This window comes from Octopus bimaculoides, chromosome 2 (genome assembly GCF_046866305.1).
Source record: "Octopus bimaculoides isolate indiv1 chromosome 2, ASM4686630v1, whole genome shotgun sequence".
Lineage (NCBI taxonomy): Eukaryota > Metazoa > Mollusca > Cephalopoda > Octopoda > Octopodidae > Octopus > Octopus bimaculoides.
Genome location: NC_142929.1, coordinates 138618054 through 138645414, shown reverse-complemented (window position 1 = coordinate 138645414; position 27361 = coordinate 138618054). Strand labels below are relative to the sequence as shown.

The window sequence follows — 27361 nt, the reverse complement described above, 5'->3', positions numbered from 1 at the left end:
TATGCATGTATCTATGTGTGTGTGTATCAGTTCAAATATGCTTCAGGCATATTCAAACTTGTAAGAAATCCATTCACTGTATTTTGTCATGGAGAATGAACACACCATACAGGGTAAAAACCTCCTTTGGTCATGAATGACCATGAGATTGCAAGGTTGTTTATGGAAGACTAGCAGTTGCCCATGCATTACCAGCTTCCCTTCTCCGTGCTTCTGATGTTATCCAAGGGAACAGCAAAGGCCGATGCAATTTGGCACCAATGATGTCACAACTCATTTCTACAGCTGAGTGAACCAAAGTGTTTTACTCAAGAACACAACACACAGCCTGGTCCAAGATTTGAACTCACTACCTATTGATTGTAAGCCCGATGCTCTAACCACTGAGCCATATGTACTTGTACACACCATAAATACATGTGAACATACCATATATATATGTGTGTATGTGTGTGTGTGTGTGATTGTGTGTATGTATGTATATGTAGTATATATATATATATATATATATATATATATATATGTATATATATGGCCGATGCGAAGACCACCTTGACTGGCTCCTATGCTGGTGGCATGTAAAAAGCACCCACTACACTCTTGGAGTAGTTGGCATTAGGAAGGGCATCCCGCTGTAGAAACCTTACCAGATCAGATTGGAGCCTGGTGCAGCTGCTGGCTTTCCAGACCTCAGTCAAACTGTCCAACCCATGCCAGCATGGAAAACAGACTTTAAACAATGATGGCGATGAAGATGATAATATATATATATATATATATATATATATATATATATATATGTGTGTGTGTGTGTGTGTGTGTATAATTCTGTTTTGGAATGCTGAAACTTAGAGCAGATACAGCTATAAATAGTAGCATGTAAATATTGGTAATTTGGATAGAATAACACAAAGACTGTCAGTGTGATGCAAGCCCACACATTCTGGAAACACAACTGATGTTCTGCAATATATATACAATTATGGATTTATATATGGATATATATGCAATCATGGATTATTGTAATGGATTTTATTATAGCATAGTATCATCAGTTGGGTGGGTTTTTTTTACACAGAAAGTATTATCTAGTAATCATCATCATCATCATCATCATCACTGTCATCTTCATCACCATTACCAACATCACCACCACCACCACCACCATTGTCATCACCACCACCGCCATCGCCGCCGCCGCCGTCGTCGTCATCGCCGCCGCCGCCGTCGTCGTCATCGCCGCCGCCGTCGTCGTCGTCATCATCATCATCATCATCATCATCATCATCATTTAACGTCTGCTTTCCATACTGGCATTGGTTAGACAGAGAGCTGCACTAGGCTCCACTCTTTTGTTTTGGTTAGGTTTCTACAGCTGGATGCCCTTCCTAACACCAGCCACTTTACAGAGTGCATGCGCCACTGACACGGGTGCCTCTTGTGTATCATTGGCTCAGGCATTGACTAGAATTTCACTTTTTAGCTTGACATATCTTCTCAAGCACCACCTCCATGAGACTCAACATCTGAATATTAAGTTTTACCACTATGTTCCATTTGTTTCTGGGTCTACCCCTTCCACAGGTTCCCTCTACAGTTAGAGATTGGTACTTCTTTATGCAGCTGTCCTCATCCCTATGCATCACATGATCTTACCAGTGCAGTCTTCTCTCTTGCTCCCTTCATCTGATGTCTCTTACACCCAGTTTTTCCTCTTAAGACATTTACACCCTGTCACATGTGACACTGATATCCATTTCTACTCTAGGCCCAAGGCCCAACATTTTTGTGGAAGGGGCCAGTCGATTAGATCGACCCCAGTTAATTAAATGGTACTTAATTTATTGACCCCGAAAGGATGAAAGGCAAAGTCGACCGTGGCGGAATTTGAACTCAGGACGTAAAGACAGACGAAATACTGCTAAGCATTTCACCCGACGTGCTAATGTTTCTTAATTCTTTATTGCCCACAAGGGGCCAAACATAGAGGGGACAAACAAGGACAGACAGAGGGATTAAGTCGATTATATCAACTCCAGTGCGTAACTGGTACTTATTTAATTGACCCCGAAAGGATGAAAGGCAAAGTTTGCCTCAGTGGAATTTGAACTCAGAACGTAAAGACAGACGAAACACCACTAAGAATTTTGCCCAGTGTGCTCACGTTTCTGCCAGCTTACTACCTTTGCATGTCACCCTGATATTGCACATGTAGTTGAGCTAACTAACTTCATTTCTTTCAAACCTTCACATGTCCTCTGCATTTACAGCCCACATTTCAATTCCATGTAGCATGACTGTTCGCTCACGAGCACTATACGATCAAAATAACTATTTTCTATTTATCATTTCTGTGTCATTCAGAATTCAAAACATACACTTGTTTTATTAGTAGAGTCCTTCTAGTATCTTTGAATACTCTTTGTTATCTGAAGTGTGTTTTTCATTTTTTATTCACATCTATTGAACCATATCTTACTATTTCTTTCTATCATGAAAGTGTCTACTTGTTATATCTTTTAAAATTTGTTTATGGTTAATGATTTTCTAAATCAGCCATATGTAGAGCACATTAAAGTGTCTAGCCAGACTGAGCGTACCTTCTCTGCATACTTGTTGTATCTCTTATCTTTTACTTGCTTCAGTCAGTAACCTCACAATCGCAACACCCTAACTTCTAAGCCACGTGCCTTCACATGTACATATGGGGTGTTTGTGTGTCAGTGTGTGTCCTTGCGCACAAAAGATCTTGTTAAACCATCCAACCCATGCCAGCATGGAACATGGCTGTTAAATGATGATGATTAGCAAAAGAGACCGATAGAATAGGTGCCAGGCTTAATAAAAAATAAGTACCGTGGTCGATTTGTTTGACTAAGACTCTTCTAGGCAGTGCTCCAGTATGGTTACAGTCAAATGACCGAAACAAGTAAAAAGAATAAAATGAATATATAGGCGCAAGAGTGGCTGTGTGGTAAGTAGCTTGTTTACCAACCACATGGTTCTGGGTCCAGTCCCACTGCGTGGCACCTTGAGCAAGTGTCTTTTACTATAGCCTCGGGCTGACCAAAGCCTTGTGAGTGGATTTGGTAGATGGAAACTGAAAGAAGCCCATCGTATATATATATATATATATATATATATATATATATATATATATATATATAATCGGTCATAATGTCTTACGTTTAAGATGATTCCCATGCTTTCCCTGATGAGAAGGTTACAATTTTAATATCAAAGATCCCTATGGATCACACAGGTTGTAATCCTTTGAAACATATGTAGGAATAAAGTATGCAATTATAACATGCGTTTTCTCCATTCCTTAAATTCTTAAATATACTCAAATACCCAAAATTTCAAGGAGTTCCTGCCTTAAAAACAGGAACTAAACCACAGTTATTTTGTGTTCTTTGCTACATTGGTTTCTATTAACCCATTTATTCTATCAGAAGAATTTTCATTCATTAAGATAGAAGAAATACACATAATTATATATATATATATATGTGTGTGTGTGTATGTTTGTGTGTGTATGCTTGTGTGTCTGTGTTTGTCCCCCTAGCATTGCTTGGCAACCAATATTGATGTGTTTATGTCCCCGTAATTTAGCAGTTCGGCATAAGAGACCGATAGAATAAGTACTAGGCTTCCAAAGAATAAGTCCCAGGGTTGATTTGCTCGACTAAAGGTGGTGCTCCAGCATGGCCGCAGTCAAATGACTGAAACAAGTAAAAGAGTAAAAAGTAAAGCGTATATATCATCATCATCATCATCATCATCACCATCGTTGTTTAACGTCAGCTTTCCATGCTGGTATGGGTTGGATGGTTTGACTGAGGACTGGCAGGCTCCAATCTAATCCGGTAAGGTTTCTTATAGCTGGACGCCCTTTCTAATGCCAACTACTTAGCAGAGAGTGCAGGGTGCTTTTTATACAACACCAGCATGGGTGCATTTATGCAGCACAAGCAGGGGTGCATTAAACACAGAACCAGCACAGTGATTGTCTATAGCACGACAACAGTAACAATTACAACATGGAAGACACTTTATAGCCCTTCTAGTAAAGTAAGCTTCTTATTTACAATATTACGTTCTGAGTTCAAATTCCGCCGAGGTTGACTTTGCCTTTCATCCTTTCAGGGCTGATTAAATAAGTACCATTTAATTACTGGGGTCGATGTAATCGACTTAATCCCCTTGTCTGTCTGTGTCTGTCCCCTCTATATTTAGCCCCCTGTGGGCAATAAAGAAATAAAAATTTAATTAAATATAAGGTGGCAAGCTGGCAGAAATGTTAGCACACCGGGCGAAATGCTTAGTGGTATTTCGTCTGCCGCTACGTTCTGAGTTCAAATTCCGCCGAGGTCAACTTTGCCTTTCATTCTTCCGGGGTCGATTAAATAACTACCAGTTATGCACTGGGGTCGATATAATCGACTTAATCCGTTTGTCTGTCCTTGTTTGTCCCCTCTGTGTGTAGCCTCTTGTGGGCAGTAAAGAAATAAGAAACGTTAGCATGCCACGTGAAATGCTTACCGGTATTTCATCTGTCTTTGACCTTTATCCTTTCGGGATCGATAAATTAAATACCAGTTACGTACTGGGGTTGATCTAATCCACTGGCACCCTCCTCCAAAATTTCAGGCCTTGTGCCTAAAGTGGAAAAGAATATTTAATCAAATATGATTATTTTTCACATCCATTTAATACCATCATATAGTGTTGCCATTGGTTGCACACCTCGAATTGTCAATCAATAATCATCCTGAAAATATAACTTGTCTGATTATTTTCTTTATAATTATTCATGGCATTTAAATTTAAAGTGTCATTTTTCTGATGAGTAGTTTTTCCTGGCCACAAGTGTGACTTTTTCTTTGTTGACTTTTTTCCATTTGCTGCTGATAACAGGTGATCTTCATTTAACTGTTGAGGTTTGTATCCTAGGAGGATTCATTATGTTCTTGGATCTGCTGGTATTTTGAATGAATATGTCCAGTGTTCATTGATGTACACGATCGGTTAATAAATATCTCACTGTCTTTTGTGCACACACACACACACACACACACACACACATTCATACATACAAGCATTCATGCATACACATACATAGATGCAAGCATGCTTACCTGCATGCATGCATACATACACATACATAGAAGCATGCTAACATATATGCATACATACATACATACATACATCTCAGGTTGCGAAGACCTGTTGGGGCAAGTGAGATCAAAACTGAACCAAATTTGATGATTGGCACCCATGCTAGTGGAGCGCTAACAGCACCATCCGAGCGGGATCACTGCTAGAGCAGCAGTCTCACTCCCGTGCTGGTGGCACGTAAAAAGCACCATTTGAGCACCAGCATCGCCTGACTGGCACTTGTGCCGGTGGCATATGAACAAAACATTGGCTGACTCCTGTGCAGGTGGCACATAAAAAACACCATTTGAGCATGGCTGTTGCCAGTACCGCCAGACTGGCCCTTGTGTCGGTGGCATGTAAAAAGCACCCACTACACTTTCGGAGTGGTTGGCGTTAGGAAGGGCATCCAGCTGTAGAAACACTGCTAGATCAGATTGGGGCCTGGTGCAGCCTTCTGGCTTGCCAGTCCTCAGTCAAATCGTCCAACCCATGCTAGCATAGAAAGCAGACGTTAAATGATGATGATGATGATACATATATAAACCCATGCACATACGTACATAGATATATACGTCCTACCCAACCCAGTATGGAAAGATGTAAGATAATGATGATGATGATGTGTATGAGTGTGCATGCACACTCGTATGTATAAGTGTGAAGGCAGTACTCAAGCACGACCCACCTGTCCCCCTGGAGCGATGTCACTACACATGCATGGTACACAGCAACTTTTGTTTGCCTTGCGATGCCATGCTGGGACCATTGACAAGTGTATTAATTTGAATTACCATCCATATTTATATATAAAATACTACAATTAGCCATCATTTTTGATGGCACGGGGCCAGTTAGTAATCTTATATCTCTGTGACATTTTATTCTTCCAGAGTGCGAAAACCTTTGACAAATTTTTATGATGCATCACCTTTCTTCCAGAACAATTCAAAAGAAATAACAAGCAGCGTGAGTTTCTTTTTCATTCTTTCTTTTGTTTCATTTGACCGAAATAAAAAAAACACTGAACTAAATCCTTTACATTGTTTAATTTTGTTCCTTTCAGTTCTGCTAAATTGAATTTTACCATTCATCATTTAGCATCACAGAAACAACTAACTGGAGTTGATTCAAAATTTCACTTTTCTCCAGTTCAAAGAAAATGTCAATCCTATTTTTCTCTCATGCAAATGTATTTATCATCCTTATTTTTGTTCACATGTTTTAAACATTATTTATGCAATATCATAATAAGATTAAACTTTTTTTTTTATTAGTCAAATCAATTTTATCAAGATGGTCTTCAAAGGATTGAAGCGTTTCTTTAAATTAGACTCAATCAACTGTTCTCCACCAACACTTCATAGATAATTGAAATGTTTCCCACTTTAATCAACAGCTCATTAATCCTCAAAAGGGCTGACTGAATAATTCTATTTCGATGCTACTTTGATCAACACAGACCAGCAAATCTGGATGTTGGTAGAAAATCTTTGGGTATACCCTATAGTAAACTTTAGCATGAAAAATAAACACTGCTGGTGCATCAATAATCTATGTAACAGAACTAACAACTGCATATGTGTCATACATATAAATCAATCAAGTTATAATTTAGTTATAAGCGTAACAGCAGTAACCGTAAATACAGTCTCATAGTGGCAGGAAGATGAAACGTCCTCATATAATGAAAGTATTGCGTTCCTGACAATCTCATTGTAACTTGGAATTCTATAAAGTGAAACCTATTTTCTCATTGACTTCCATGTTATATGGAAATAGGTTTCACATCACAGAAGCCCAATGCCAAAGCAAGATTCCCACGAATGTAATACCCCTATAATGCAGAGTATGCCTGTACTTTCTTATTTCTTTACTGCCCACAAGGGGCTAAACATAGAGGGAACAAACAAGGACAAAGGGATTAAGTCGATTATTTCGACCCCGGTGCATAACGGGTATTTATTTAATCGATCCCAAAAGAATGAAAGGAAAAGTCAACCTTGGCGGAATTTGAATGCAGAACGTAGCGGCAGACAAAATACCGCTAAGCATTTCGCCCGGCATGCTAATGTTTCTGCCAGCTTGCCACCATTTATGCCTGTACTTTCTAATAATCATTCTTTAACATCACTCTCTCTCTCCCTCCATTTGTTACCCCAACTCTCTCTGTCTATCTGTCTGTGTCTCTTCATGTGTCATACTCTCTCTCTCTCTCTTCATGTGTCATACCTACAGGTGTTAGTAGTCATGTCTAAAGTTTCATAATTATTCATGGAAAAGATACACCTGTGGTCTTTTATTGCATTTTGTTAGTTCATTTACAGTTTGCTCTGTTATTCTCCTGCTCCCTCAAGCTTTCTCTTGCAGTACAGGACCTATTTAATCCTTCATACAGGAGGACCAGTTCATGTAACACTAGGGTATGCCCAAACACCAGTGGGTCTTTATGATGCATGTTTAGGAACCAACCTTCTTCTGAGTCCTGTATGCCTCATTCACAGGGCCATTTGCTATTCCATCCATAAATGAGGTCCTTGACAAGTACTACCATCCTGGGATGGACCATCCAGAGTGGACTTAAGAAAAGGGGTGATTAAGGGTTAAGTCCATTCTCTCACAAATTCCTGAACTCAAATGCAAAGGGCATCGTCGACACACATCCATCCGTTCGCCCATCTATTTGTCTTCTGTCAGTCCCTCCATCTACCTGTCCATCCATCTACCTGTCCATCCATCTACCTGTCCATCCATCTACCTGTCCATCCATCTAACCATCCATACATACATACATAGTTGTTGTTGCTTCTTCTTCAAAGATGATTGTCATCCCTTTGTGCTTCTTTGTTGTCAATGGCGTTTGTAAATTCTCACTATATATTAACACGCTCACGTGGTCACACCAGTTTCATCCTGTCTCCACCTCATAACACTTCAAACTTTTCTTGGACTATTCTACCTGGATTCACTACCTGGACTTTCTACTCTCCTACACTCAGACTCCTATACCTCTCCTACACTCAGACTCCTATACTGCACCTCTCCTACCCATGAATTACACTGGACTCTTCTGTTGATGAGAAATCGCTCCAATACACCACAACGTTTAAACCTTTTGAACTTTTCTAAACTTTTTTGTACATTCTGCTTTTTCCTATTGTTGTTCGCCATGATAGATTGCTAGCCAGTAAACCTTTTTCTATTTTCTCTCCCTGTTTATTTCTGTGTTCCTGTCTGACGAAGAGCGTAGGCTCGAAACGTGAAGACTCTCTATCTTCCCGAGTATTAAACTAATACATCTGTTTGTTGTTTACACACCCGTCTTCGTCTTTTGTTTTGTTTGTAAATTCTCACTACATACATACATACATGCATACATACATACATGCATACATACATACATTTTGTAATTTGAACTCTCACATATTCATTATGTCTCTGAGTATTTGAATGCTGGGTAAATAGGAATGAAAAAGCATTTGAATCTCACATCTATAATTCATCTGAGAAATACAGAAATGCATTATGGACATTATTTTAATTACATAATAAAACTGTATTTTTATGACTAGTAACATTAGTGATACACTGATAAAATTGGTTGAAATTTGGTCTGAATTTAGTGTAGCATAGCAAATTAATGCTGTACGAAATAGAATAAAAATCTAACTCAAGTTTAACGAGCATCTGAAATTAATCTTTTCGTTTGCAGTCACCAAAGTGACTATAGATGAAATATTTATAAATTTATTTGGCAAAAGACTGAAATGATAATAATTATCTGAAAAGAAAAAAAGTTCACCAAAAATATTTTAATTATAATTATATTCTTAATTGATAAATATATTTATTTTTCTTAATGGATAACTATATTAAAATATCGATTTATTTTAAATTCAATTTCCAATATTTGAAGCCAGTTTTACTGACAAAATTCTCACCAGAACATGTGGTAATTATATCATTATAATTGCTTCAAATTTTGATAGAAGGCCAGTAATTTTAGTGGGTGGGGACTCGTTAATTATGTAGGCCCCAGTGCTCAACTGCTGTCTAGTTTATTTGTCTTGAAAAGATGAAAGGCAACATCACCCCCAACAGAATTTGAACTCAGAACATAAAGGGTTGGAAGAAATACTACCAAGCATTTTGTCTAACATGCTTACAAATCTGTCAGCTTACCAACTTAACTATTGTTTCTAGAATAGGCAAATGACCTGAACATTTGTGAAAGATGTTTAATTGATTACATCACCGTCAGTGCTCGACTGATATTCATCTCATCAATCTTCAAAGGATGAAATGCAAAGCTGACCTTGGTGGAATTTGAACTCTGCCTTACTGGCACTTGTGCCGGTGGCACATGAAAAAACATTCGTGCAAGGTCATTGCCAGTGCCGCTGGACTGGCTCCTCTGCAGGTAGCATGTAAAAAACACCATTTGAGTGTGGCTGTTGCCAGTATCACCTGACTAGCCCTACTGGCATCTATTGTTATAGTTTTTTTGTTTAACTTTCTGAAAAACTTTTTGTTTACTTTGAATTCTCTATTTTGTTGGAAGAAGCGTTCCCATTTTCCATACCATTTTATGCAGCAAGTTCTCACTGCTATGCCCTGTTCAATTTTTTCTTTTACCTTTTCTTTATTTCTTATGCTGTATTGTTTTGTTATATGGGCCCTTTTTATATTTCTCATATTCGATCCCATTTTCTCTAATTCACAAAGTAGTGATAAGTCTTTCTTTTGCTTATGAATTATATTTATTATGGTCTGTTTCCATTTTGGGGTTTGAAATTTGGCTGGGATTTTTTTTTCTTTATAGGGTTCAAGTCCAGTTTCCCTTGATATCCCCACAGCTGTTGAGTAGATCAGGTCATTTAGTTTGCTGATATTCAGTGTATCCTTTGATAAGGTCATTATTACTTGTAAGGCTCTGTTGTATCTATTCATCCTTTCATAGAGCTTTTTATTTTCCTGTAGCCTTGGGAGATGTTTACACTGGTTCATATTTATCGAGTGATGTTTAGTTCTCCTAATTTTGTTAATTCTTCCTTCAGTTCATCTCTATCATCGGTTATAGCTAGTCTGTTATGGTGTATGTTATTTTGTTTGTTGTTTTCTGCTTCCATATTTGCCTGTCTATGCGTGTTGTTGATTTGCTGTGTTGTTCAATTTAATTTTGGGTTGGGTAGCTGCGTAGAAATTTTGCTTTGGTTTAACCTTTTATTTACTGTGTGTAGTGTTATCTCTGTTGTGTTTCCTTCTTTCTTTTGTTGTGTCTTATGCGTTTTTGGGGATATAATGTCTTATGTGCAATTTCTGCCTGACTGCAGCCATTGTCTTGAGTTATGAGGTATTTTGTTTTATTTTCCGTGTGTATTTTGTCTATTAGTCTGTCTATTTTGATTTGGGTCACTTTTCCCGCTTGCAGGATATATTGCTGGACATTTGCAAGAGTATTCTCCAAGACATTTCCCCATCTATCAGTATTATTATCATTATTACCTCTGCCTTAGTGAAGGCAAAGGTAATGTTTTCAGTCATGTTTGTTTGTCCATGGACAAGATATCTCAAGAACCGTGGGATGGATTCAGACGAAACTTTCAGGGATGTTTGGCCTCATGACTGGCACAAACTGATTAGATTTTGGGATCGATCTGGTATTGGACAAGGATTCTGGATTATTTTTCCTGTTTTTTTACTTAATTTTTGAGAGCTGTCGGGTTCATTCTTAGTATTCTTGTTTGTGAGAATGTCAAGTTTATTTCACATATTCTCATTTTAAAATTCATCTCTGGCTAATCGTTGAAAGGATGCTGGTGTTGCCTTGGCAGAGGTTTGTGCTCTCTGAGTACCCTTGTTATTTAAAACTGCTTGATTTGGCTCCATGTGACTTAAAGCTTCATAGGCTTTTTACAGAAACCTCACTCACTCAAACTCAGTTAACCAAACAGAAACTGAACTGTTATTGTTGAAGGCAGTTCACATGGTGTTGTTAGAAGAATGATCAGCACCACCAAATGCATTAGAAAAGAGAATTTCTCGGATGGCATGGCTGGAGAGATAGTCTTATGATGTCTTGGTATCTGGTTGGTGTTCAAAGGAACTTGCAGGCAAGCAAGGGTCCAGCAGCCATCTTAGACTTCCTATATCTCCCTGTTTGATTAACTGAGCCTGAATGAGCTGGGTTTCTGTAAGAAGCCTACAAAACTTTGAGTCACAGGGAACCAAATCAAATATTGAAATAATGATATATGTAACTCCTACAAATTTTGTTGAGTGACTCTTTCATTTATCCACACACTTGTGTGCATGTGTGTGTGTGTATATATATATATATATATATATATATATATATATATACAAGGACACATTTGGGCCATGTTTTTAGTTTGAAGATACCTTCCTAGTGTACACACATATACACACACATGCACACACGCATGCATATGTGCATACATGCATATGTGTCTGGATTTATGTTTCTCTCCCACTGCTGCTTGACAACTTGTATTGGTTTGCTTGCATTGCCATAATTTCGTGGTTCTGCAAAAAGAACTGATAGAATAAGCCCAGCATGGCTGCAATCCAATGACTCAAGCAAGCAAAGATGAAAGATATTTATTTGCCTTTCCTTCATTTGTGGTCAGTAAAAACATAATAACCCAGCATGAGAGATTGGTTTAACTGCAACAATGTTGGACTAGATGCCATGTAGTATTTGCCTTGGTTCTGAGTTCAAATCTTACTGCGGCTTACTTGGGTTGTAGATTTAATCCATCTCTTTTGGATTACCATCACTTGGATCTATAGTCGGATCAACTTTGTTGCACACATTTGAACCATGTTTCTAGTGTGAGGAAACCATTCCTGAAGTCTTGCAGATCCCGTAAAAGGGTCATGGACAATGCTTTCCCTCATCACTAAAAATAAAATTAAAAAAGGGAGAAATTCTGACCTGCCCCATCGCCCTTTGATGTATAGTCCTTTGTAGGAAGGCGCGTAGCTTCGTGGTTAAGTATTGGGTTCATGATCATAAGGTCACGAATTCGATTCCTCTAAATAAGTTGTACCTGTAATTCAAGGTCCAACCTTGTTACATTCTCTGTCATGCTGAATCTCCCTGAGAACTACATCAAGGGTACACTTGTCTGTGGAGTGCTCAGCCACTTGCACGTTAATTTCCTGAACAAGCTGTTCCGTCGATCGGATCAACTGGAACACATGTCTTTGTAATCAGTGGGGTACCAGTTCTTTCCGTTTTCTTTTGCACAACCGTGAAGAGATTTTGAACTAAACAATGGAAACTAATAAAACATTATTCAATGATCTTCCAAGCTAATGAAACACGCGTTAATTATTCATTAATCTTGCATAATTTAGAGCGGGAAACCTGTTTCAAATACCTTCCGCGAAGGCAATTTAATGCAGCATACTATGGGTAATAAAAATAATTCAAGGGAAATAACTCTTAAATAGAATTGCATTATGTTAAAGGGAACTAATAGTATTTACGCTGTTATTTCCCTTTAACATAATTTATTGTTTTTGCATTTATGAATTCTATCTTAAGTTTTGAAGTCTATAAAGAAATCGAAGCAGATATTACTTCAGTCGTTCATACAATATGCTGTTAATTTATACATAGAACTAGTTTCCACAGTGTTATCGAAGCTAGAGATTTTATGAATGCGTAATACATTCTTGCGATATGATAAACAGAATATATCTGAAGACTGATCTATTGCATGTAAGGGAGACAACTCTAGATTTTACAATGACCGTCACGTAATTTATTCCCTTCGAAAATATGGTTTGACTGAGGGCTAGCAAGCCAGGAGGCTGTACAAGGCTGCAATCTGATGTAGATTCAGATTTTTTTTATTTGTTTCAGTGATTTGATTGTGAGGCCATGCTGGAGCATCACCTTTAGTCGCATAAATTGACCCCAGGATTTATTATTTGTAAGCCTAGTACTTATTCTATCAGTCACTTTTGCTGAGCTGCTAATTTACGGGAATATAAACACACCAGCATTGGTGGTCAAGCGATGGTGTGTGGACAAACACAGACACAAACATATATATATATATATATATATATATATATATCATCGTTTAACGTCCGCTTTCCATGCTAGCATGGGTTGGACGATTTGACTGAGGACTGGTGAAACCGGATGGCAACACCAGGCTCCAGTCTGATTATATATATATATATATATATGACAGGCTTCTTACAGTTTCTGTCTACCAAATGCCATCACAAAGCTTTGGCTGGCCCAAGGCTATAGTAGAAAACACTTGTCCAAGGTGCTATGTAATGGGACTGAACCCAGAACCATGTGGTTGGTAAGCATGCTACTTACCCCCACAGCTACGACTTCTCAAATCAGTCATTGGACAGTGGTCATTTTGGGGCAGCCCCTTGAAGGGATTCTTTTTGCCAAGCTGATCATCTCCAGGATTTTTAAAGTTTGGTACTGAGTCTCTTAATCTTTTTTGCTAAACTGCCAGCTTATGGGGACATAAACAAACCAGCACTAGTTGTCAAGCATTGGTGGGGAGACAAACACAGGCACAAAGATATGCACATACACGTACAAACACATGCATACACATACACACATACACACACATATTTATACATATGGTGAGCTTCCACACAGTTTCCATGTATCAAATTCACTCACAAAACATTGGTTAGTTGGGGGTGCTGTTGTAGAAGATGTTTGCTCAAGCTACCACCTGATGGAATTGAACCCAAATCATATGGTTGTTAAGTGATTTTAACATTAAATGATGATGACAATGACAACGATGAAACATTCCTAGAGGGAGCTGTTGTCTCTGAGCTGCATGAGCGATTGCGACTAATTGAAGTTTTCCAATGCCTTACATTTCAAAGGATATCTTACCATACAAGACATGTTGAATGAAGTTAAGCCTTTTACTATTTAAAATAGCCCTTTTTGTTTTTAATGACAAAGGGCCAAATGTTACTTCAAGGGGCTGCCCCAAAATGACCACAGTCCAATGACTGACTTAAGTAAAAGACAGAAGATAAAGATATATAATAAATAGGGGAAGGCATGGCTGTGTGGTAAGTAGTAGGCTTACCAACCACATGGTTCTGGGTTCAGTCCCACAGCGTGGCACCTTGGGCAAGTGTTTTCTACTATAGCCTTGGGTCGACCAAAGCCTTGTGAGGGCATTTGGTAGACAGAAACAGGGTGGATGAAGGTAGCGAGCTGGGAGAAATTTTAGCACACCGGGCGAAATGCTTAGCGGTATTTTGTCTGCCGCTACGTTCTGAGTTCAAATTCCGCTGAGGTCAACTTCGCCTTTCATCCCTTCGGGGTCGATTAAATAAGTACCAGTTATGCACTAGGGTCGATATAATCGACTTGATCCATTTGTCTGTCCTTGTTTGTCCCCTCTATGTTTAGCCCCTTGTGAGCAATAAAGAAATAAGAAACGTTAGCATGCTGGGCGAAATGCTTAGCAGTATTTTGTCTGCCGTTCAAATTCTGCCAAGGTCGACTTTGCCTTTCATCCTTTTGGGGTCGATTAAATAAGTACCAGTTACACACTGGGGTCGATGTAACCGACTTAATCCGTTTGTCTTTGTTTGTCCCCTCTGTGTGTAGTCCCTTGTAGGCAGTAAAGAAATAAGAAACAGAGTGGATGATGGGGGTACACATTAGACATAACCCTACTCATCATTCCAACTGTCTTTAGTTTAAAGTTGATATGAATAAGCATTTACTCATCCTTGCATCGACTTCTTGTTTGTGACTGGATCATAGCTAGAAGGGAAAATATATGAGGACAGAGACATTGGTAGAGGTAGATTTCGAATGTTAACCGAATCTAATTAAAGAAAACCTTTTATTACATTTTGTTTATAGTTGCTTTTCATGATCATGATCATAATCATTTAACGTCTATCTTCCATGCTGGCATGGGTTGGATGGTTTGACAGGAGCTGGGAAAGCCAGAAGACTGCACCAATCTCCACTGTCTGTTTTATGGTTTTTATGGCCGGACAGGTGCTTTTTATGTGGCACCAGCAATGGACATGGCACCAGCACCAGAACAACACCAGCACCAGAACAACACCAGCACTGGATGTGGCAATGCAAAATAAAAAAAAAAAAAAAGTGCTGGAGCATGTCCCTCTTCATTTAGAACATAAAGTAATTCATTAACAATTCCGTCTTGTATATTGCTGGTTTCACTCAAACGAATGAATCGTCATTCATTATACAACACTATCTTCTTCTTACATCAGTAAGCTCTCTGTATTCTGATGAATGTATTTGCTTCCAGCCAAAGCAGACCATTGAGAATTAAATGTTCCGTTAGCAGGCACATGATACCGTAATGATGAATTGTTTAGTAATCAGTGACTAAGATACTATCCTAATGCTAAGACCTCAGCCATCCAGGTATCTTAACACAACTCTCTTGAGAGACATTGATGTGATTTGAGTTAAGAACTGCATTTACACTAACTGATTGCTAATATGTAATTTCATGTCAGGTGTTAAATATTTCATGCTAATGTCTTTTATTTTCTTTCATCAGTTCTATTGTTGGAGTTATAATATTATGTATAAGAGTCGAGTTGTGTAATATGATTATGGAGATAAAATGTGCTAACCATTACAATAACATAACTGTAAATTAAATGTTGTCTGTTGAAAGTGTATAGATGCGTATAGACATACTTAATAAATATCTTTGGTGTATTGAGTTATGACCTGTAACTAATCATAAATGACAAATATGATGTCTTTCAATAAACCATCAAACCAGAACTGTTGAAAAAGACACTGGAAAATGATGGCACCGACCAAAATATTGTAACATTATCAAAACAGCAACAATGTAAAATGATGAGAGCAATGATGTGTAACAGGGAGTTGCTATATAATCACTTGACCAATTAGAATACAATGTTTTAAGAAACCTAACCTATTGAAGAATTTAATTATAATGTAATATATCAGAAAATGAGACTAGATAGCCATGGACGGAACACTAATCAAGCAATAAAGTATCACCGTAGAATAGTAGGTGGATTAACACCAAGAAAGGAAGACATTTGAAAGCGGCAAATCAGTAAAGAAATACAACTGACAAAAATCTGCAAAGACTGGCAAAACCCAACACAAGACACATACTTCCAAAGATACAACACACAGCATTTTATCTCGCAACAAACAACTTTGTTAATTCATTATGTGAACCTAACTGTAATGACTTAAACCACTTTATGGAGCTAAAGATTAAATAATTGAGTTGTGACAATCAAGAGAATTAAGATGCTTTTAATTAATTAATTTTCCATTTTCTTTTCACCAAGAGCAAAACTTTTTTATTTCTTAAAACAACAGAGTTGAAACTAATTTACAATGGCAAAACACCTGGCAAGTTCAATAGATTTAACTAATCTAATAACAAATTATTATTATTATTATTATTATTATTATTATCACATCTGCCTTCACTAAGGTGGAGGTATTGTTTTCAGTCATGTTTGTTTGTTTGTTTGTCTGTCCGTGGACAAGATATCTCAAGAACCGCTTGATGGATTTGAATGAAACTTTCAGGGACGTTTGGCCTCGTGACTGGCACAAACTCATTAGACTTTGGGATTGATCCAGTACCGGACAAGGATTCTGGATCATTTTTCATATTTTCTTTACTTTACATGTACATGTAAAGTTTCGCATAGTTCTCTTGTGCATACACACACATACACAGCCACATACACATATATACTGACACATTTTCAGCATTGAACATTACCATCCCATTTCTATTGCGCGCACACACACACACACACGCACACACATTTACTTACACTTCAAACACCGTTTCTCGGCTTTTTCCCTCCTTCCTTTGTCATTCATCTATCACCCCTTCCTTTCTCATTCATATGACACTCTCTTTGCCATTTATCTCCTCTACCTTCACCTCTCACTCCAGCTCTATTTTATATATGTATATATATATATATATATATATATATATATATATATATATATATATATATATACACACATATATATCATCATCATCATTGTTTAACATCCCCTTTCCATGCTAGCATGGGTTGGCCGGTTTTACTGAGGACTGGTGAACCAGATGGCTACACCAGGCCCCAATCTGATCTGGCAGAGTTTCTACAGTTGGATGCCCTTCCTAATGCCAACCACTTCATCCCACATCTTCCTGGGTCTACCCCTTTTACATGTTCTCTCTACAATTAGATATCAGCATCTCTTGATGCAAGCGTCTTCACTCATACACATCACATGACTATACCAGCACAGTCTTCTCTCTTGCACACCACTTCTGATGCCTCATATACCCAGTTTTTCTCTCAAATCACTTACATCATCATCATCATCATCGTTTAACGTCCGCTTTCCATGCTAGCATGGGTTGGACGATTTGACTGAGGAATGGCAATCCAGATGGCTACACCAGGCTCCAATCTGATTGGGCAGAGTTTCTACAGCTGGATGCCCTTCCTAATGCCAACCACTCCGAGAGTGTAGTTGGTGCTTTTACGTGCCACCAGCACGATGGCCAATCAGGCGGTACTGGCAACAGCCATGCTCAAAATGGTGTATTGTATGTGCCACCTGCACAGGAGGACATTACCCATCTAGCAGAGCATACTGGCTTTATTTCCTTCAAGCCTTCACATATCCTCAGTAGTCACAGCCCATGTTTCACTGCCATGTAGCATAGCTGTTTGTACACAAGCATCATACAATCTGCCTTTCACTCTGAGAGAGATGCCCTTCATTACCAACAGAGGTAGTAAGTAGCTCTCTGAACTTTGCCCAGCCAATTCTTATTCTAACAGCTATACTTTCGAAACAACCTCCACCATGTACTAAATTGGTCACCTAAAGTAACATAAACTGTTTACTACTTCTAAGGACCCCTGCTGACATATAAGGGTGTCTATTTTTTGTACACACCTGATAAATGTAAATATATGTGCATATAGTACTGCGAAACTGAAGTTTTATTTCATTAAATATTCTTATCAATATCTAGTGTCCTGTTCCCAGACATCCACTTTCTACTTGAAACATATATTTCAAAATTATGGATATTAATCTTGAATTCTACTAAGTCACTGATATATGTACAGTTATTAGCATGCCTGTAGGATATTAAAGCAGAAGTTGCCTGTAATGGCAACCAGATTGAGCTGAAAACAGTGCTAGACTAGACTGATTGGATTATTAATAAGTACTATATGTATTGCTTCTTTGATTTTCCTGCTGTTCTTTATCTATAATTGAAATTTAATCCCATCACGGTTAATAATTTCTTTTCTCATGCCATTGGTTTAGACAGTTCTGATTTTGTTATTTAATCATTTTTTTTTATTAGACTTTTTTGTGGGCTTCTGTTGTGACTCAATCTTATTTGCAGTGTCTGGTCAAAAAAAAAAAAAAAAGTGGAAACAACACACAAAAAACCTCAGAATATTTAAGAGGTGCAAGCATGGCTATGTGGTTAAGATACTTGTTTTGCAGTGGCGAGCTGGCAGAAACGTTAGCACGCCGGGCGAAATGCTTAGCGGTATTTCATCTGCCGTTACGTTCTGAATTCAAATTCCGCCGAGGTCGACTTTGCCTTTCATCCTTTCGGGGTTGATAAATTAAGTACCACTTACACACTGGGGTCGATATAATCGACTTAATCCCTTTGTCCGTCCTTGTTTGTCCCCTCTATGTTTAGTCCCTTGTGGACAATAAAGAAATAAGATGCTTGTTTTGCAACCATGTAGTTTTGGATTCAATCCGAATGTGTGGCATCTTCGACAAGTGTTTTCTAATACCACCTGGGACTGACCAATGCCTTATGAGAGAATTTAGTTAATGGAAACTGTGTGGAAGGCTATTGGAAGCAAAGTGGCTGAGTTCCTTTCAAGTGTTAGGCCTCACAGAGGCAATGACCGATACCTTTGGCATTATGTTGTGCTTGAGAAGAAGACCTATCAAGATGAGCAAAATTGCAGTCGTAGCAGATACCAGTGTCATGCAAATTGGCATCCGTGCCAGTGGCACATAAATGCACCCTGGTGTCACGCAAATGGCACCCGTGCTGGTGGCACATAAAAATACCCATTATACCCTTCGAGTGATTGCCTTTAGGAAGGACATCCAACCATAGAAAAGCATGCCAAATCAAACTAGAATCTGGTGCAGCCTTCCAGCTGACCAGCCCTTGTCAAACTGTCCAACCCATGCCAGCATGGACTACAGACGTTAAATGATGATGATGACAATGGTATATGTTTATATTTATACATGTGTCTTTGTGTATGTTTGTTTGTTCTACAGCACTACTTGACAACCTGTGTTGGTTTGTTTATGGCTTCCATAACTTAGAAGTTCAGAAAGAGAGACAGGTAAAATAAGCAGCAGACTTAAAAATAGATACTGGGGTTAATTTGTTTGAGCAGACCCTTGAAGGCAGTACCCCATCATGGTGGCAGTTCAATGACTGAAACAAAGTCAGAAAGATGAAAATATTCTTTCAGATTTGTCACTTAAAATCTGTGTCATCGTCGCTTAAAATCTGCTTTCCATGCTGGCATGGGTTGGACGGTTTGACTGAGGGCTGGCAAGCCAGAAGGCTGGCAAGCCAGAAGGCTGTACCAGGCTCCAATCTGTTCGGGCAAAGTTTCTACAGCTGGATGCCCTTCCTAACACCAACTACTCTGAAAGTATAGTGGGTGCTTTTTATGTCCCACCGGCATGAGGGCCAGTCAGGCTGCACAGGCAACAACCATGCTCAAATGATGCTTTTTATGTGCCATGGGCATGGGACCAGTCAGCTAGCACTGGCATCAACCATGCTCAGATGGTGCTTTTTATGTGCCACCAACACAAGAGCTAGTCAGGTGGCACTGGCAATGATCACACTTGAATGGTGCTCTTTACATTTCACTGACACAGGAGCCAGTCAGGCGGCACTGGCAATGATCACGCTTGGATGGTGCTTATTAAATGTCACAGACACAGGAGCCAGTCAGGTGGCACAGGCAACAACCATGCTCAAATGATGCTTTTTATGTGCCATGGGCATGGGACCAGTCAGCTAGCACTGGCATCAACCATGCTCAGATGGTGCTTTTTATGTGCCACCAACACAAGAGCCAATCAGGCGGCACTGGCAATGATCACGCTTGAATGGTGCGTTTTACATGTCACTGGCACGGGACCAGTTAGGCAGTACACAATTATAAGCCTTTACGGATGGAAATTTCGAATATAGGCAACAACTACCATTGAGACTTCAGAAAATCAATGAAACATTATGTACAATACTTCATGATGACTCAATCAGTAAGTTTAGCAACAACTTCACCTCAAATTTGTGGCCACTATTGAATAAATGGTCTTAGATTTCTTACAAACATGCAAATAATTGTACTTAGTGAATCAGCAGGATGATACTCTTTATATAAAAATAAAGTTTCTAAGTTCAAGTCTGGCTCAGGATTTGTGCGACTTGTCACTGGTCAAATGAATTGAAGCATTATTAAATGGAAACAAAAAAAAGGATAAAATTGATTTTGTTGAATCTCATGGAGATCATTAATCTTTTCTACTCTATGCACAAGGCCTGAAATTTTGGGGGAGAGGGCCAGTTGCTCAGATCAACCCCAATATGCAACTGGTATTTAATTTATCGACCCCGAAAGGATGAAAGGCAAAGTCGACCTCGGTGGAATTTGAACTCAGAATGTACAGACAGACAAAATACTGCTAGGCATTTCGCCCAGCATGAAGACATTTCTTATTTCTTTATTGCCCACAAGGGGCTAAACATAGAAGTGACAAGCAAGGACAGGCAAAGGGATTAAATCGATTACATCGACCCCAGTGTGTAACCGGTACTTAATTTATCGACCCCGAAAGGATGAAAGGCAAAGTCGACCTCGGTGGAATTTGAACTCCATTCATCTTCCCCCATAGTCTCAGACACAACACAGAAGTCTATATCAAGTGCCTTGAAGAGGTAGTGCTGCCCTGGGTCAAGAGGGTGGCTGCTGGAAGACCCTTTGTATAGAAACAGGACTCTGTGAGGCCCAACGTTCGAAGGTCATGCTTGACCACCTCATCCCATGTCTTCCTGGGTATGCCTCTACCCCTATATATATATATATATATATATATATATAGTAATATGAAAATGTGAGCTCCAAGGATCAAGGTGTAGGAAGCAAGTAAGCTTTGAGCAGTCCGCTAAGCATTTCGCCTGGCGTGCTAACGTTTCTGCTAGCTCGCTGCCTTTTGAAGGTCATTAATACTAAACGCATGTGTTGGTTCTACTTCCCTTCTTTTATTATTATTTGTTGTTTACTTAACCAATTAACTGATCACTCATTTGGTCAATCAATCAATTAACTAGTTGCCTGAGATCTGAAACTGACAGGGAAAAGAAAGGGAATGTCGCTGAAGAGGTTGCAAATTGTAACATAAGGACTTTGACTAACCTTGATGATTGATTGATTGATAGAAAGCACTATCTGAATGTTGACGCCAGGCCTGCCTGACTGGCTCCTCATGCCAGTGGCACATAAAAAGCACCCACTACACTCTCAGAGTGGTTGGTGTTAGGAAGGGCATCCAGCTGTAGAAGCATTGCCAAATCAGATTGGAGCCTGGTGTAGCTATCTGGTTTGCCAGTCCTCAGTCAAACCGTCCAACCCATGCCAGCATGGAACACGGACGTTAAACAATGATGATGATGATGATGATGATGATGATGATGATGATGATGATGATGATGATGATGATGATGATGATGATGATGAATTGCATTCATGTTACTTTAGACACTGTCAAAAGATAACTATTTTAGTAATGTGACTGAAAAGAAATTTTTTGTTTATCCTTAAAGTTATATCATTTTAAATATTTTCTGGTTTCTCACTAAGTTTAATCTGTTTTAATCTGCTTTCTGTTTGTTTCAGAAAAATATTGAATACACACACACACACACACACACACACACACACACACACACACACATGTTTTTATTTAATTTTCTACTTTTGGGAAAAATAATTGTATTATTTAGTTTGAATTTGATAACAAAAATTGCCTAAAACAATAATAAATCTCCCACATTACACGCACACAGTGAGAAACTGGGAAAGACAAGCAACACATCCTTGTTATTACATTTAATGTTTAATACATTCATGTTGCATTATTATTATTATGTGTCAACAGCAGAACTCGGCATGTGGTTGTGGCTGTTGATGCTGTTTAGCCTCAGGCCATGCCTGATCAAGTAGATTTATGATTAAATACATTCCAACTGTGACCATCCCATCTTAATTTCTGGCACAGTGCATCTCAAAACAGCATTTGTCCTCCTCCTTCTCCTTCTCTTCCTTCTCACCACCACCACCACTACCACCACCAATGACTTTAAGATAATAAGACCTTAACATGTTCACATGTCACCGGCACAAGTGGCAGTAAGGTAAAGCTGGAAACGATTGAGCTCAAATGGTGCTTTTTACGTGCCACTGGCACGGAAGTAAGACCGCTGCTCTGGCAGTGATCCTGCTCGGATGGTGCTATTAGTGTTCCACTGGCACGGGTGCCAATCATCGAATTTGGTTCATTTTCGATCTCACTTGCCCCAACAGGTCTTCGCAACCTGAGTTTAGTGTCCAATGAATAAAGGTTGGTATGGGTGCCAATCATCGAAACATGTGAATAAGAATCTGAGAATGGTGAAAGAGAGATAGGAACCAGTATGTAGAAAAGATACATAACTACTCCATGTATTTATATATTCTTAGGAAATGATTTAAGGCAGTGGGTTGGAAGAATCATTAGCATTTTGGACAAAATGCTTTGAGGCACTTTTTTCAAGTCTTGGCATTCTGAGTTCAATTCCCACCAAAGCCGGTTTTGTTTTTCATCCACTTGAACAAGAATCTCAGAATGGTTTAGGTTTCAAAGTGTTCAGAATTGGTTCTGGTAGAATTATGACTTCTTTCCTCAATAAACCTATGGCCAGTCATCAAGGATCCTCACCCACACAGCATCAAGATATGGTATTACATATATCATGTGATCACATGATCAACCAGACAATCAGATGTTGTTGTACATCGCTGGTCACAATGCGCTTTGCATTGTTTTCGCTTTTGAATGATGCCACCCTGCTGGCTTGACAAGCAGGACAACATCCTCCATCTCTGATTAGGAAGCTCTTCTGTCTCAGGGTTTTACAGCTAAGTGGACTGCAGCAATGTGAAATGAAATGTTTTGCTCAAGAACACAATGTACTGCTTTGTCTGAGAATTGAACTTGTGTTAGCTAGATCATGAGTGCAACACCTGAACCATTTGGTCAAATACCTTCATACAAACACTCACACACACACTCACCTGCCAACACACACATATATAAGATGGAAAAATGGTTATATATTTCTTTATTGCCCTCAAGGGGCTAAACATAGAGGGGACAAACAAGGACAGACAAAGGGATTAAGTCGATTACATCGACCCCAGTGCATAGCTGGTACTTATTTAAGCAAAGTCGACCTCGGCGGAATTTGAACTCAGAACGTAGCGGCAGATGAAATACCGCTAAGCATTTCACCCAGCGTGCTAACGATTCTGCCAGCTCACCACCTTAATGCCAGCTCACCGCCTTATAACATTGCCTGTATCATTCGAACACTGCATCTCTGTATACTGTATTGTAACATATCTACTTTTTTTTTTCCTCTTTATCCTCTAATTCCAATTAGAGTTCTAGAAATAATTAATTGTTATTATACTGTCAGGAGTGTAGTACACACAAAAATAACCCAAAGACAATTTTTTGTTTTATGACTCAACAGTGTTTGTCTCAGAATAAATAAATCTACTTTATATAATGTCTTTAAACTCAAATTACAACCCTTTTTAGAGTTTATTTCGTGTTTTTGTTATGAATTTATTTCAGTTTAGAAGCAAAACTTTAACTAGATTATTATTGATAACTAAGGAAACTGGAAATACCAAATAAAACATAAATTTCATTGCTCTTAATGTTTTTACGTTATTTTCATTCAAGCTACCAAGAAACCCAACACAATATAAACACACTTGTCGTTAATATAATTTGTCAATCTACTGAATAGAAATTTAAAGATATAAGAAAAAAATCGTAGTAGTGTGACTAGCAAAGTCAGTTATGTATTAAAAAACTGAGATAGTTTATATTCCTGCTGTCGACATTTTGTCACATCGGTCAATGGTCAAGGCACTTAATTGTCAATAATTATTGAAATTTTTATATAATGATATAAAAGATCTGAGTAGGTGGCATAATTTACTACACAAAGTTATAACAGCTTTGTTCTTATTGCTGTTTTTGTTGTTGCTGTTTGTGTTGCTATTGTTTAGTTCCCAGGCCTTCTCTGATCAAGCAGATTCATGACGAAAGGCATTCAAACTAATCACTGTCTTCTATTTTGGGGGTTATATAAGGACTACATTATCAAATGCCTTCTTCCTATTTTTTTGATGGTTGGGAGTGATCTGAGGAAGATTTGGTTTATTTTTCTAGCAAATCAACTAAGGGCATAGAAGTATCTGTACCATAAAATTTGTAAGAGATTCCTTGGCTTCCAAAATTTAGTTCAGTTTTTCTTGTATACTCTTTTACTCTTTTACTTGTTTCAGTCATTTTGATTGCGGCCATGCTGGAGCACCACCTTTAGTCGAGCGCAAATTGACCCCAGGACTTACTCTTTGTAAGCCTAGTACTTATTCTATCGGTCTCTTTTGCGGAACCACTAAGTTATGGAGACGTAAACACACCAACATCGGTTGTCAAGCGATGTTGGGGGGGACAAACACACACACATACATACATACATACATACATGCCTTATCTTCGAAACGCCAGGTTTTAGAATAGAGGCAGCTGATGAAGGATTAATTCCAAGTGGCTTGTTTGTTTTCCTATGTGTTCGTTCTGTTGTCTGTAAACAAAGTCCATTTTGTTTTTATGCTCCCGTTCATTTGTCTAACGTCCTGTACCCGAATATGCATCTATATATACATGTAGATGTAGGTATGTACATAAATGAATGTATACATGCATATGCTTATATATCATTTGTATTTATTTTATATATATACTAGCAGTATAACCCGACCTTGTCCTGGTGTGACTTATTACGCCATCTACGATAAGTCTTGCTAGGTGAAAATCAACTAAAAAGAAAAAACCCTTATGATGTAAATATGTTCATAATTCAAAAGACGATAAAATTAATAGGGAAAGTCTGAAGGCTGTTTTGCATAACATTATTAAGCATACGTAAATTTCATCCGTCTAATTGGCTGTAGAAATGCTTGTGCAAAACAAACTTTTTGCGCTGCCCTGATTATATATAGCAGGGTAATCTCTTTTAGCAGGAGGTAGGATGGCAATTTCTGATGAAGCAATTGCTGGCGATCTGTTGCTACACAGTTTTGCCAGAATTCTATCAGATTAGGTAGAATATGTTGATGCACCACTTTGTATTATGTTCAAAGTAGCTTCTGGAATGTGGTGAATTGCTGCAGTCTGTTGCTGTCATTTTAAACCGATTGCTTTCTTTCCCCAGCAAACTCTCTTCTTTGGAGGCATAATCTATGTATATATTAAACAGAACAACAAAAGTTATAATAGATGGCAGGGTCGGTAATTTTCACATTTCTGTAATTTTTCAGATTAACACCCGCACGATTACCCAACCCTAACCCTAAAACCCTAAACCTAACCCTAACTCTAACCCTAAACCCTAACCGTAACCTTAAAACCCTAAACCTAACCCTAAAACTGTAACACTAACCCTAACACCCTAGTGAAAATCGTGGTATATTTACCAAACATTGATGAACATGAGTTATATTGTAGTCAATGATTGTGTGTACAGGTAGAAGGGAAGAAATATAAAAGTTGCTAGAAACAACAACCAAATCTCCCTTAAATCACACAAAGTAAACGGAATTTTAAAATGATTACATCAATGGAATTTTTTCGATGTGAACTTTCCAGTGCAGTAATTATGCGCTCAACGTATAATTTAGAGAGTAAGAGTAAAAGAGGGGGGAGAGAGAGAGAGAGAGAGAGAGTGATACATAAACCCTAACACTAACACCCTAATGAAAATCGTGGTATATTTACCAAACATTGACGAACATGAGTTATATTGTAGTGAATGTTTTGTGAGAGAGAAGAGGGAGAGAGGAAGAGAGAGAGAGAGAGAGAGAGAGAGAGAGAGAGAGAGAGAGAGGGAGAAAGGAATAGAGATGGTAGCAATGAAGAGAGAGAAAGAGAGAATGGAAGACAGTTATAAAATAGCAATGCGTGCACGTGTTTATATAAGAAACACAGAAACTAAATCTTATATCTATAATGTTGATGTGTGTATGTGTTTATGTGTATGTTGTTGTCACAGATCACGTATGTGTGGTCGTGTGTGTTTTTACGTTTCTATGTTATGAAAAATATGTTAGACGTAGAGGAAAGGTATTAAATGAGAGAGAGGAAGAAGTAAGAGTGTAAAATGTAACCAAGTTAATCTATGACTTTGTATGTATCACTTTCTCTCTCTTTCTCTCCCTCTCCCTCTTTTACTCTTACTCTCTATAACAACGCCGGTACAGAGAGAAGGGAAGGAATATAAAAGTTGCTAGAAACGACAGCCAAATCTCCCTTAAATCACACAAAGTAAAAGGAATTTTAAAAATCTAATTACTGCACTGGAAAGTTCAGATCGAGAAAATTCCATTGATGTAAAAATTTTTACGAAAAAGTGGAAAATGTGGATTTCTATAAACTTTCAAAAAGGCTTCACACAGACACACAACTTCAGCTTTATATATTAAGATATATAAGACCTTTTAATTGACTTATTGACTTCTCTTCTTGCTGCAAGGTCTGCAGTGAAATTGAACCTGTGTGTGTGTATAATCATTATTGGCATAATGACTCTCCCAAGACATAATCCTTTATACCATAGGCACAAGGCCTGAAATTTGTGGGTAGGGGGATAGTCGATTACATCGACCCCAGTACTTAACTGGTACTTATTTCATCGACCCCTGAAAGGATGAAAGGCAAAGTCAACCTAGGCAGAATTTG

General features: G+C 38.4%; 1 protein-coding gene across 9 annotated transcripts in view; it reads left to right on the top strand.

The window, feature by feature from the left end:
• The window catches only part of LOC106883547 (uncharacterized), a 315156-nt gene that overhangs the window by 67649 nt on the left and 220146 nt on the right, over nt 1-27361 (top strand). For all 9 annotated transcript variants that reach the window (XM_089347804.1, XM_089347805.1, XM_089347800.1 and 6 more), the window contains one exon: nt 6054-6129. In XM_089347804.1, coding sequence (XP_089203930.1) covers nt 6054-6129 — 76 coding nt within the window. The remainder of the gene's footprint in view (nt 1-6053; nt 6130-27361) is intronic.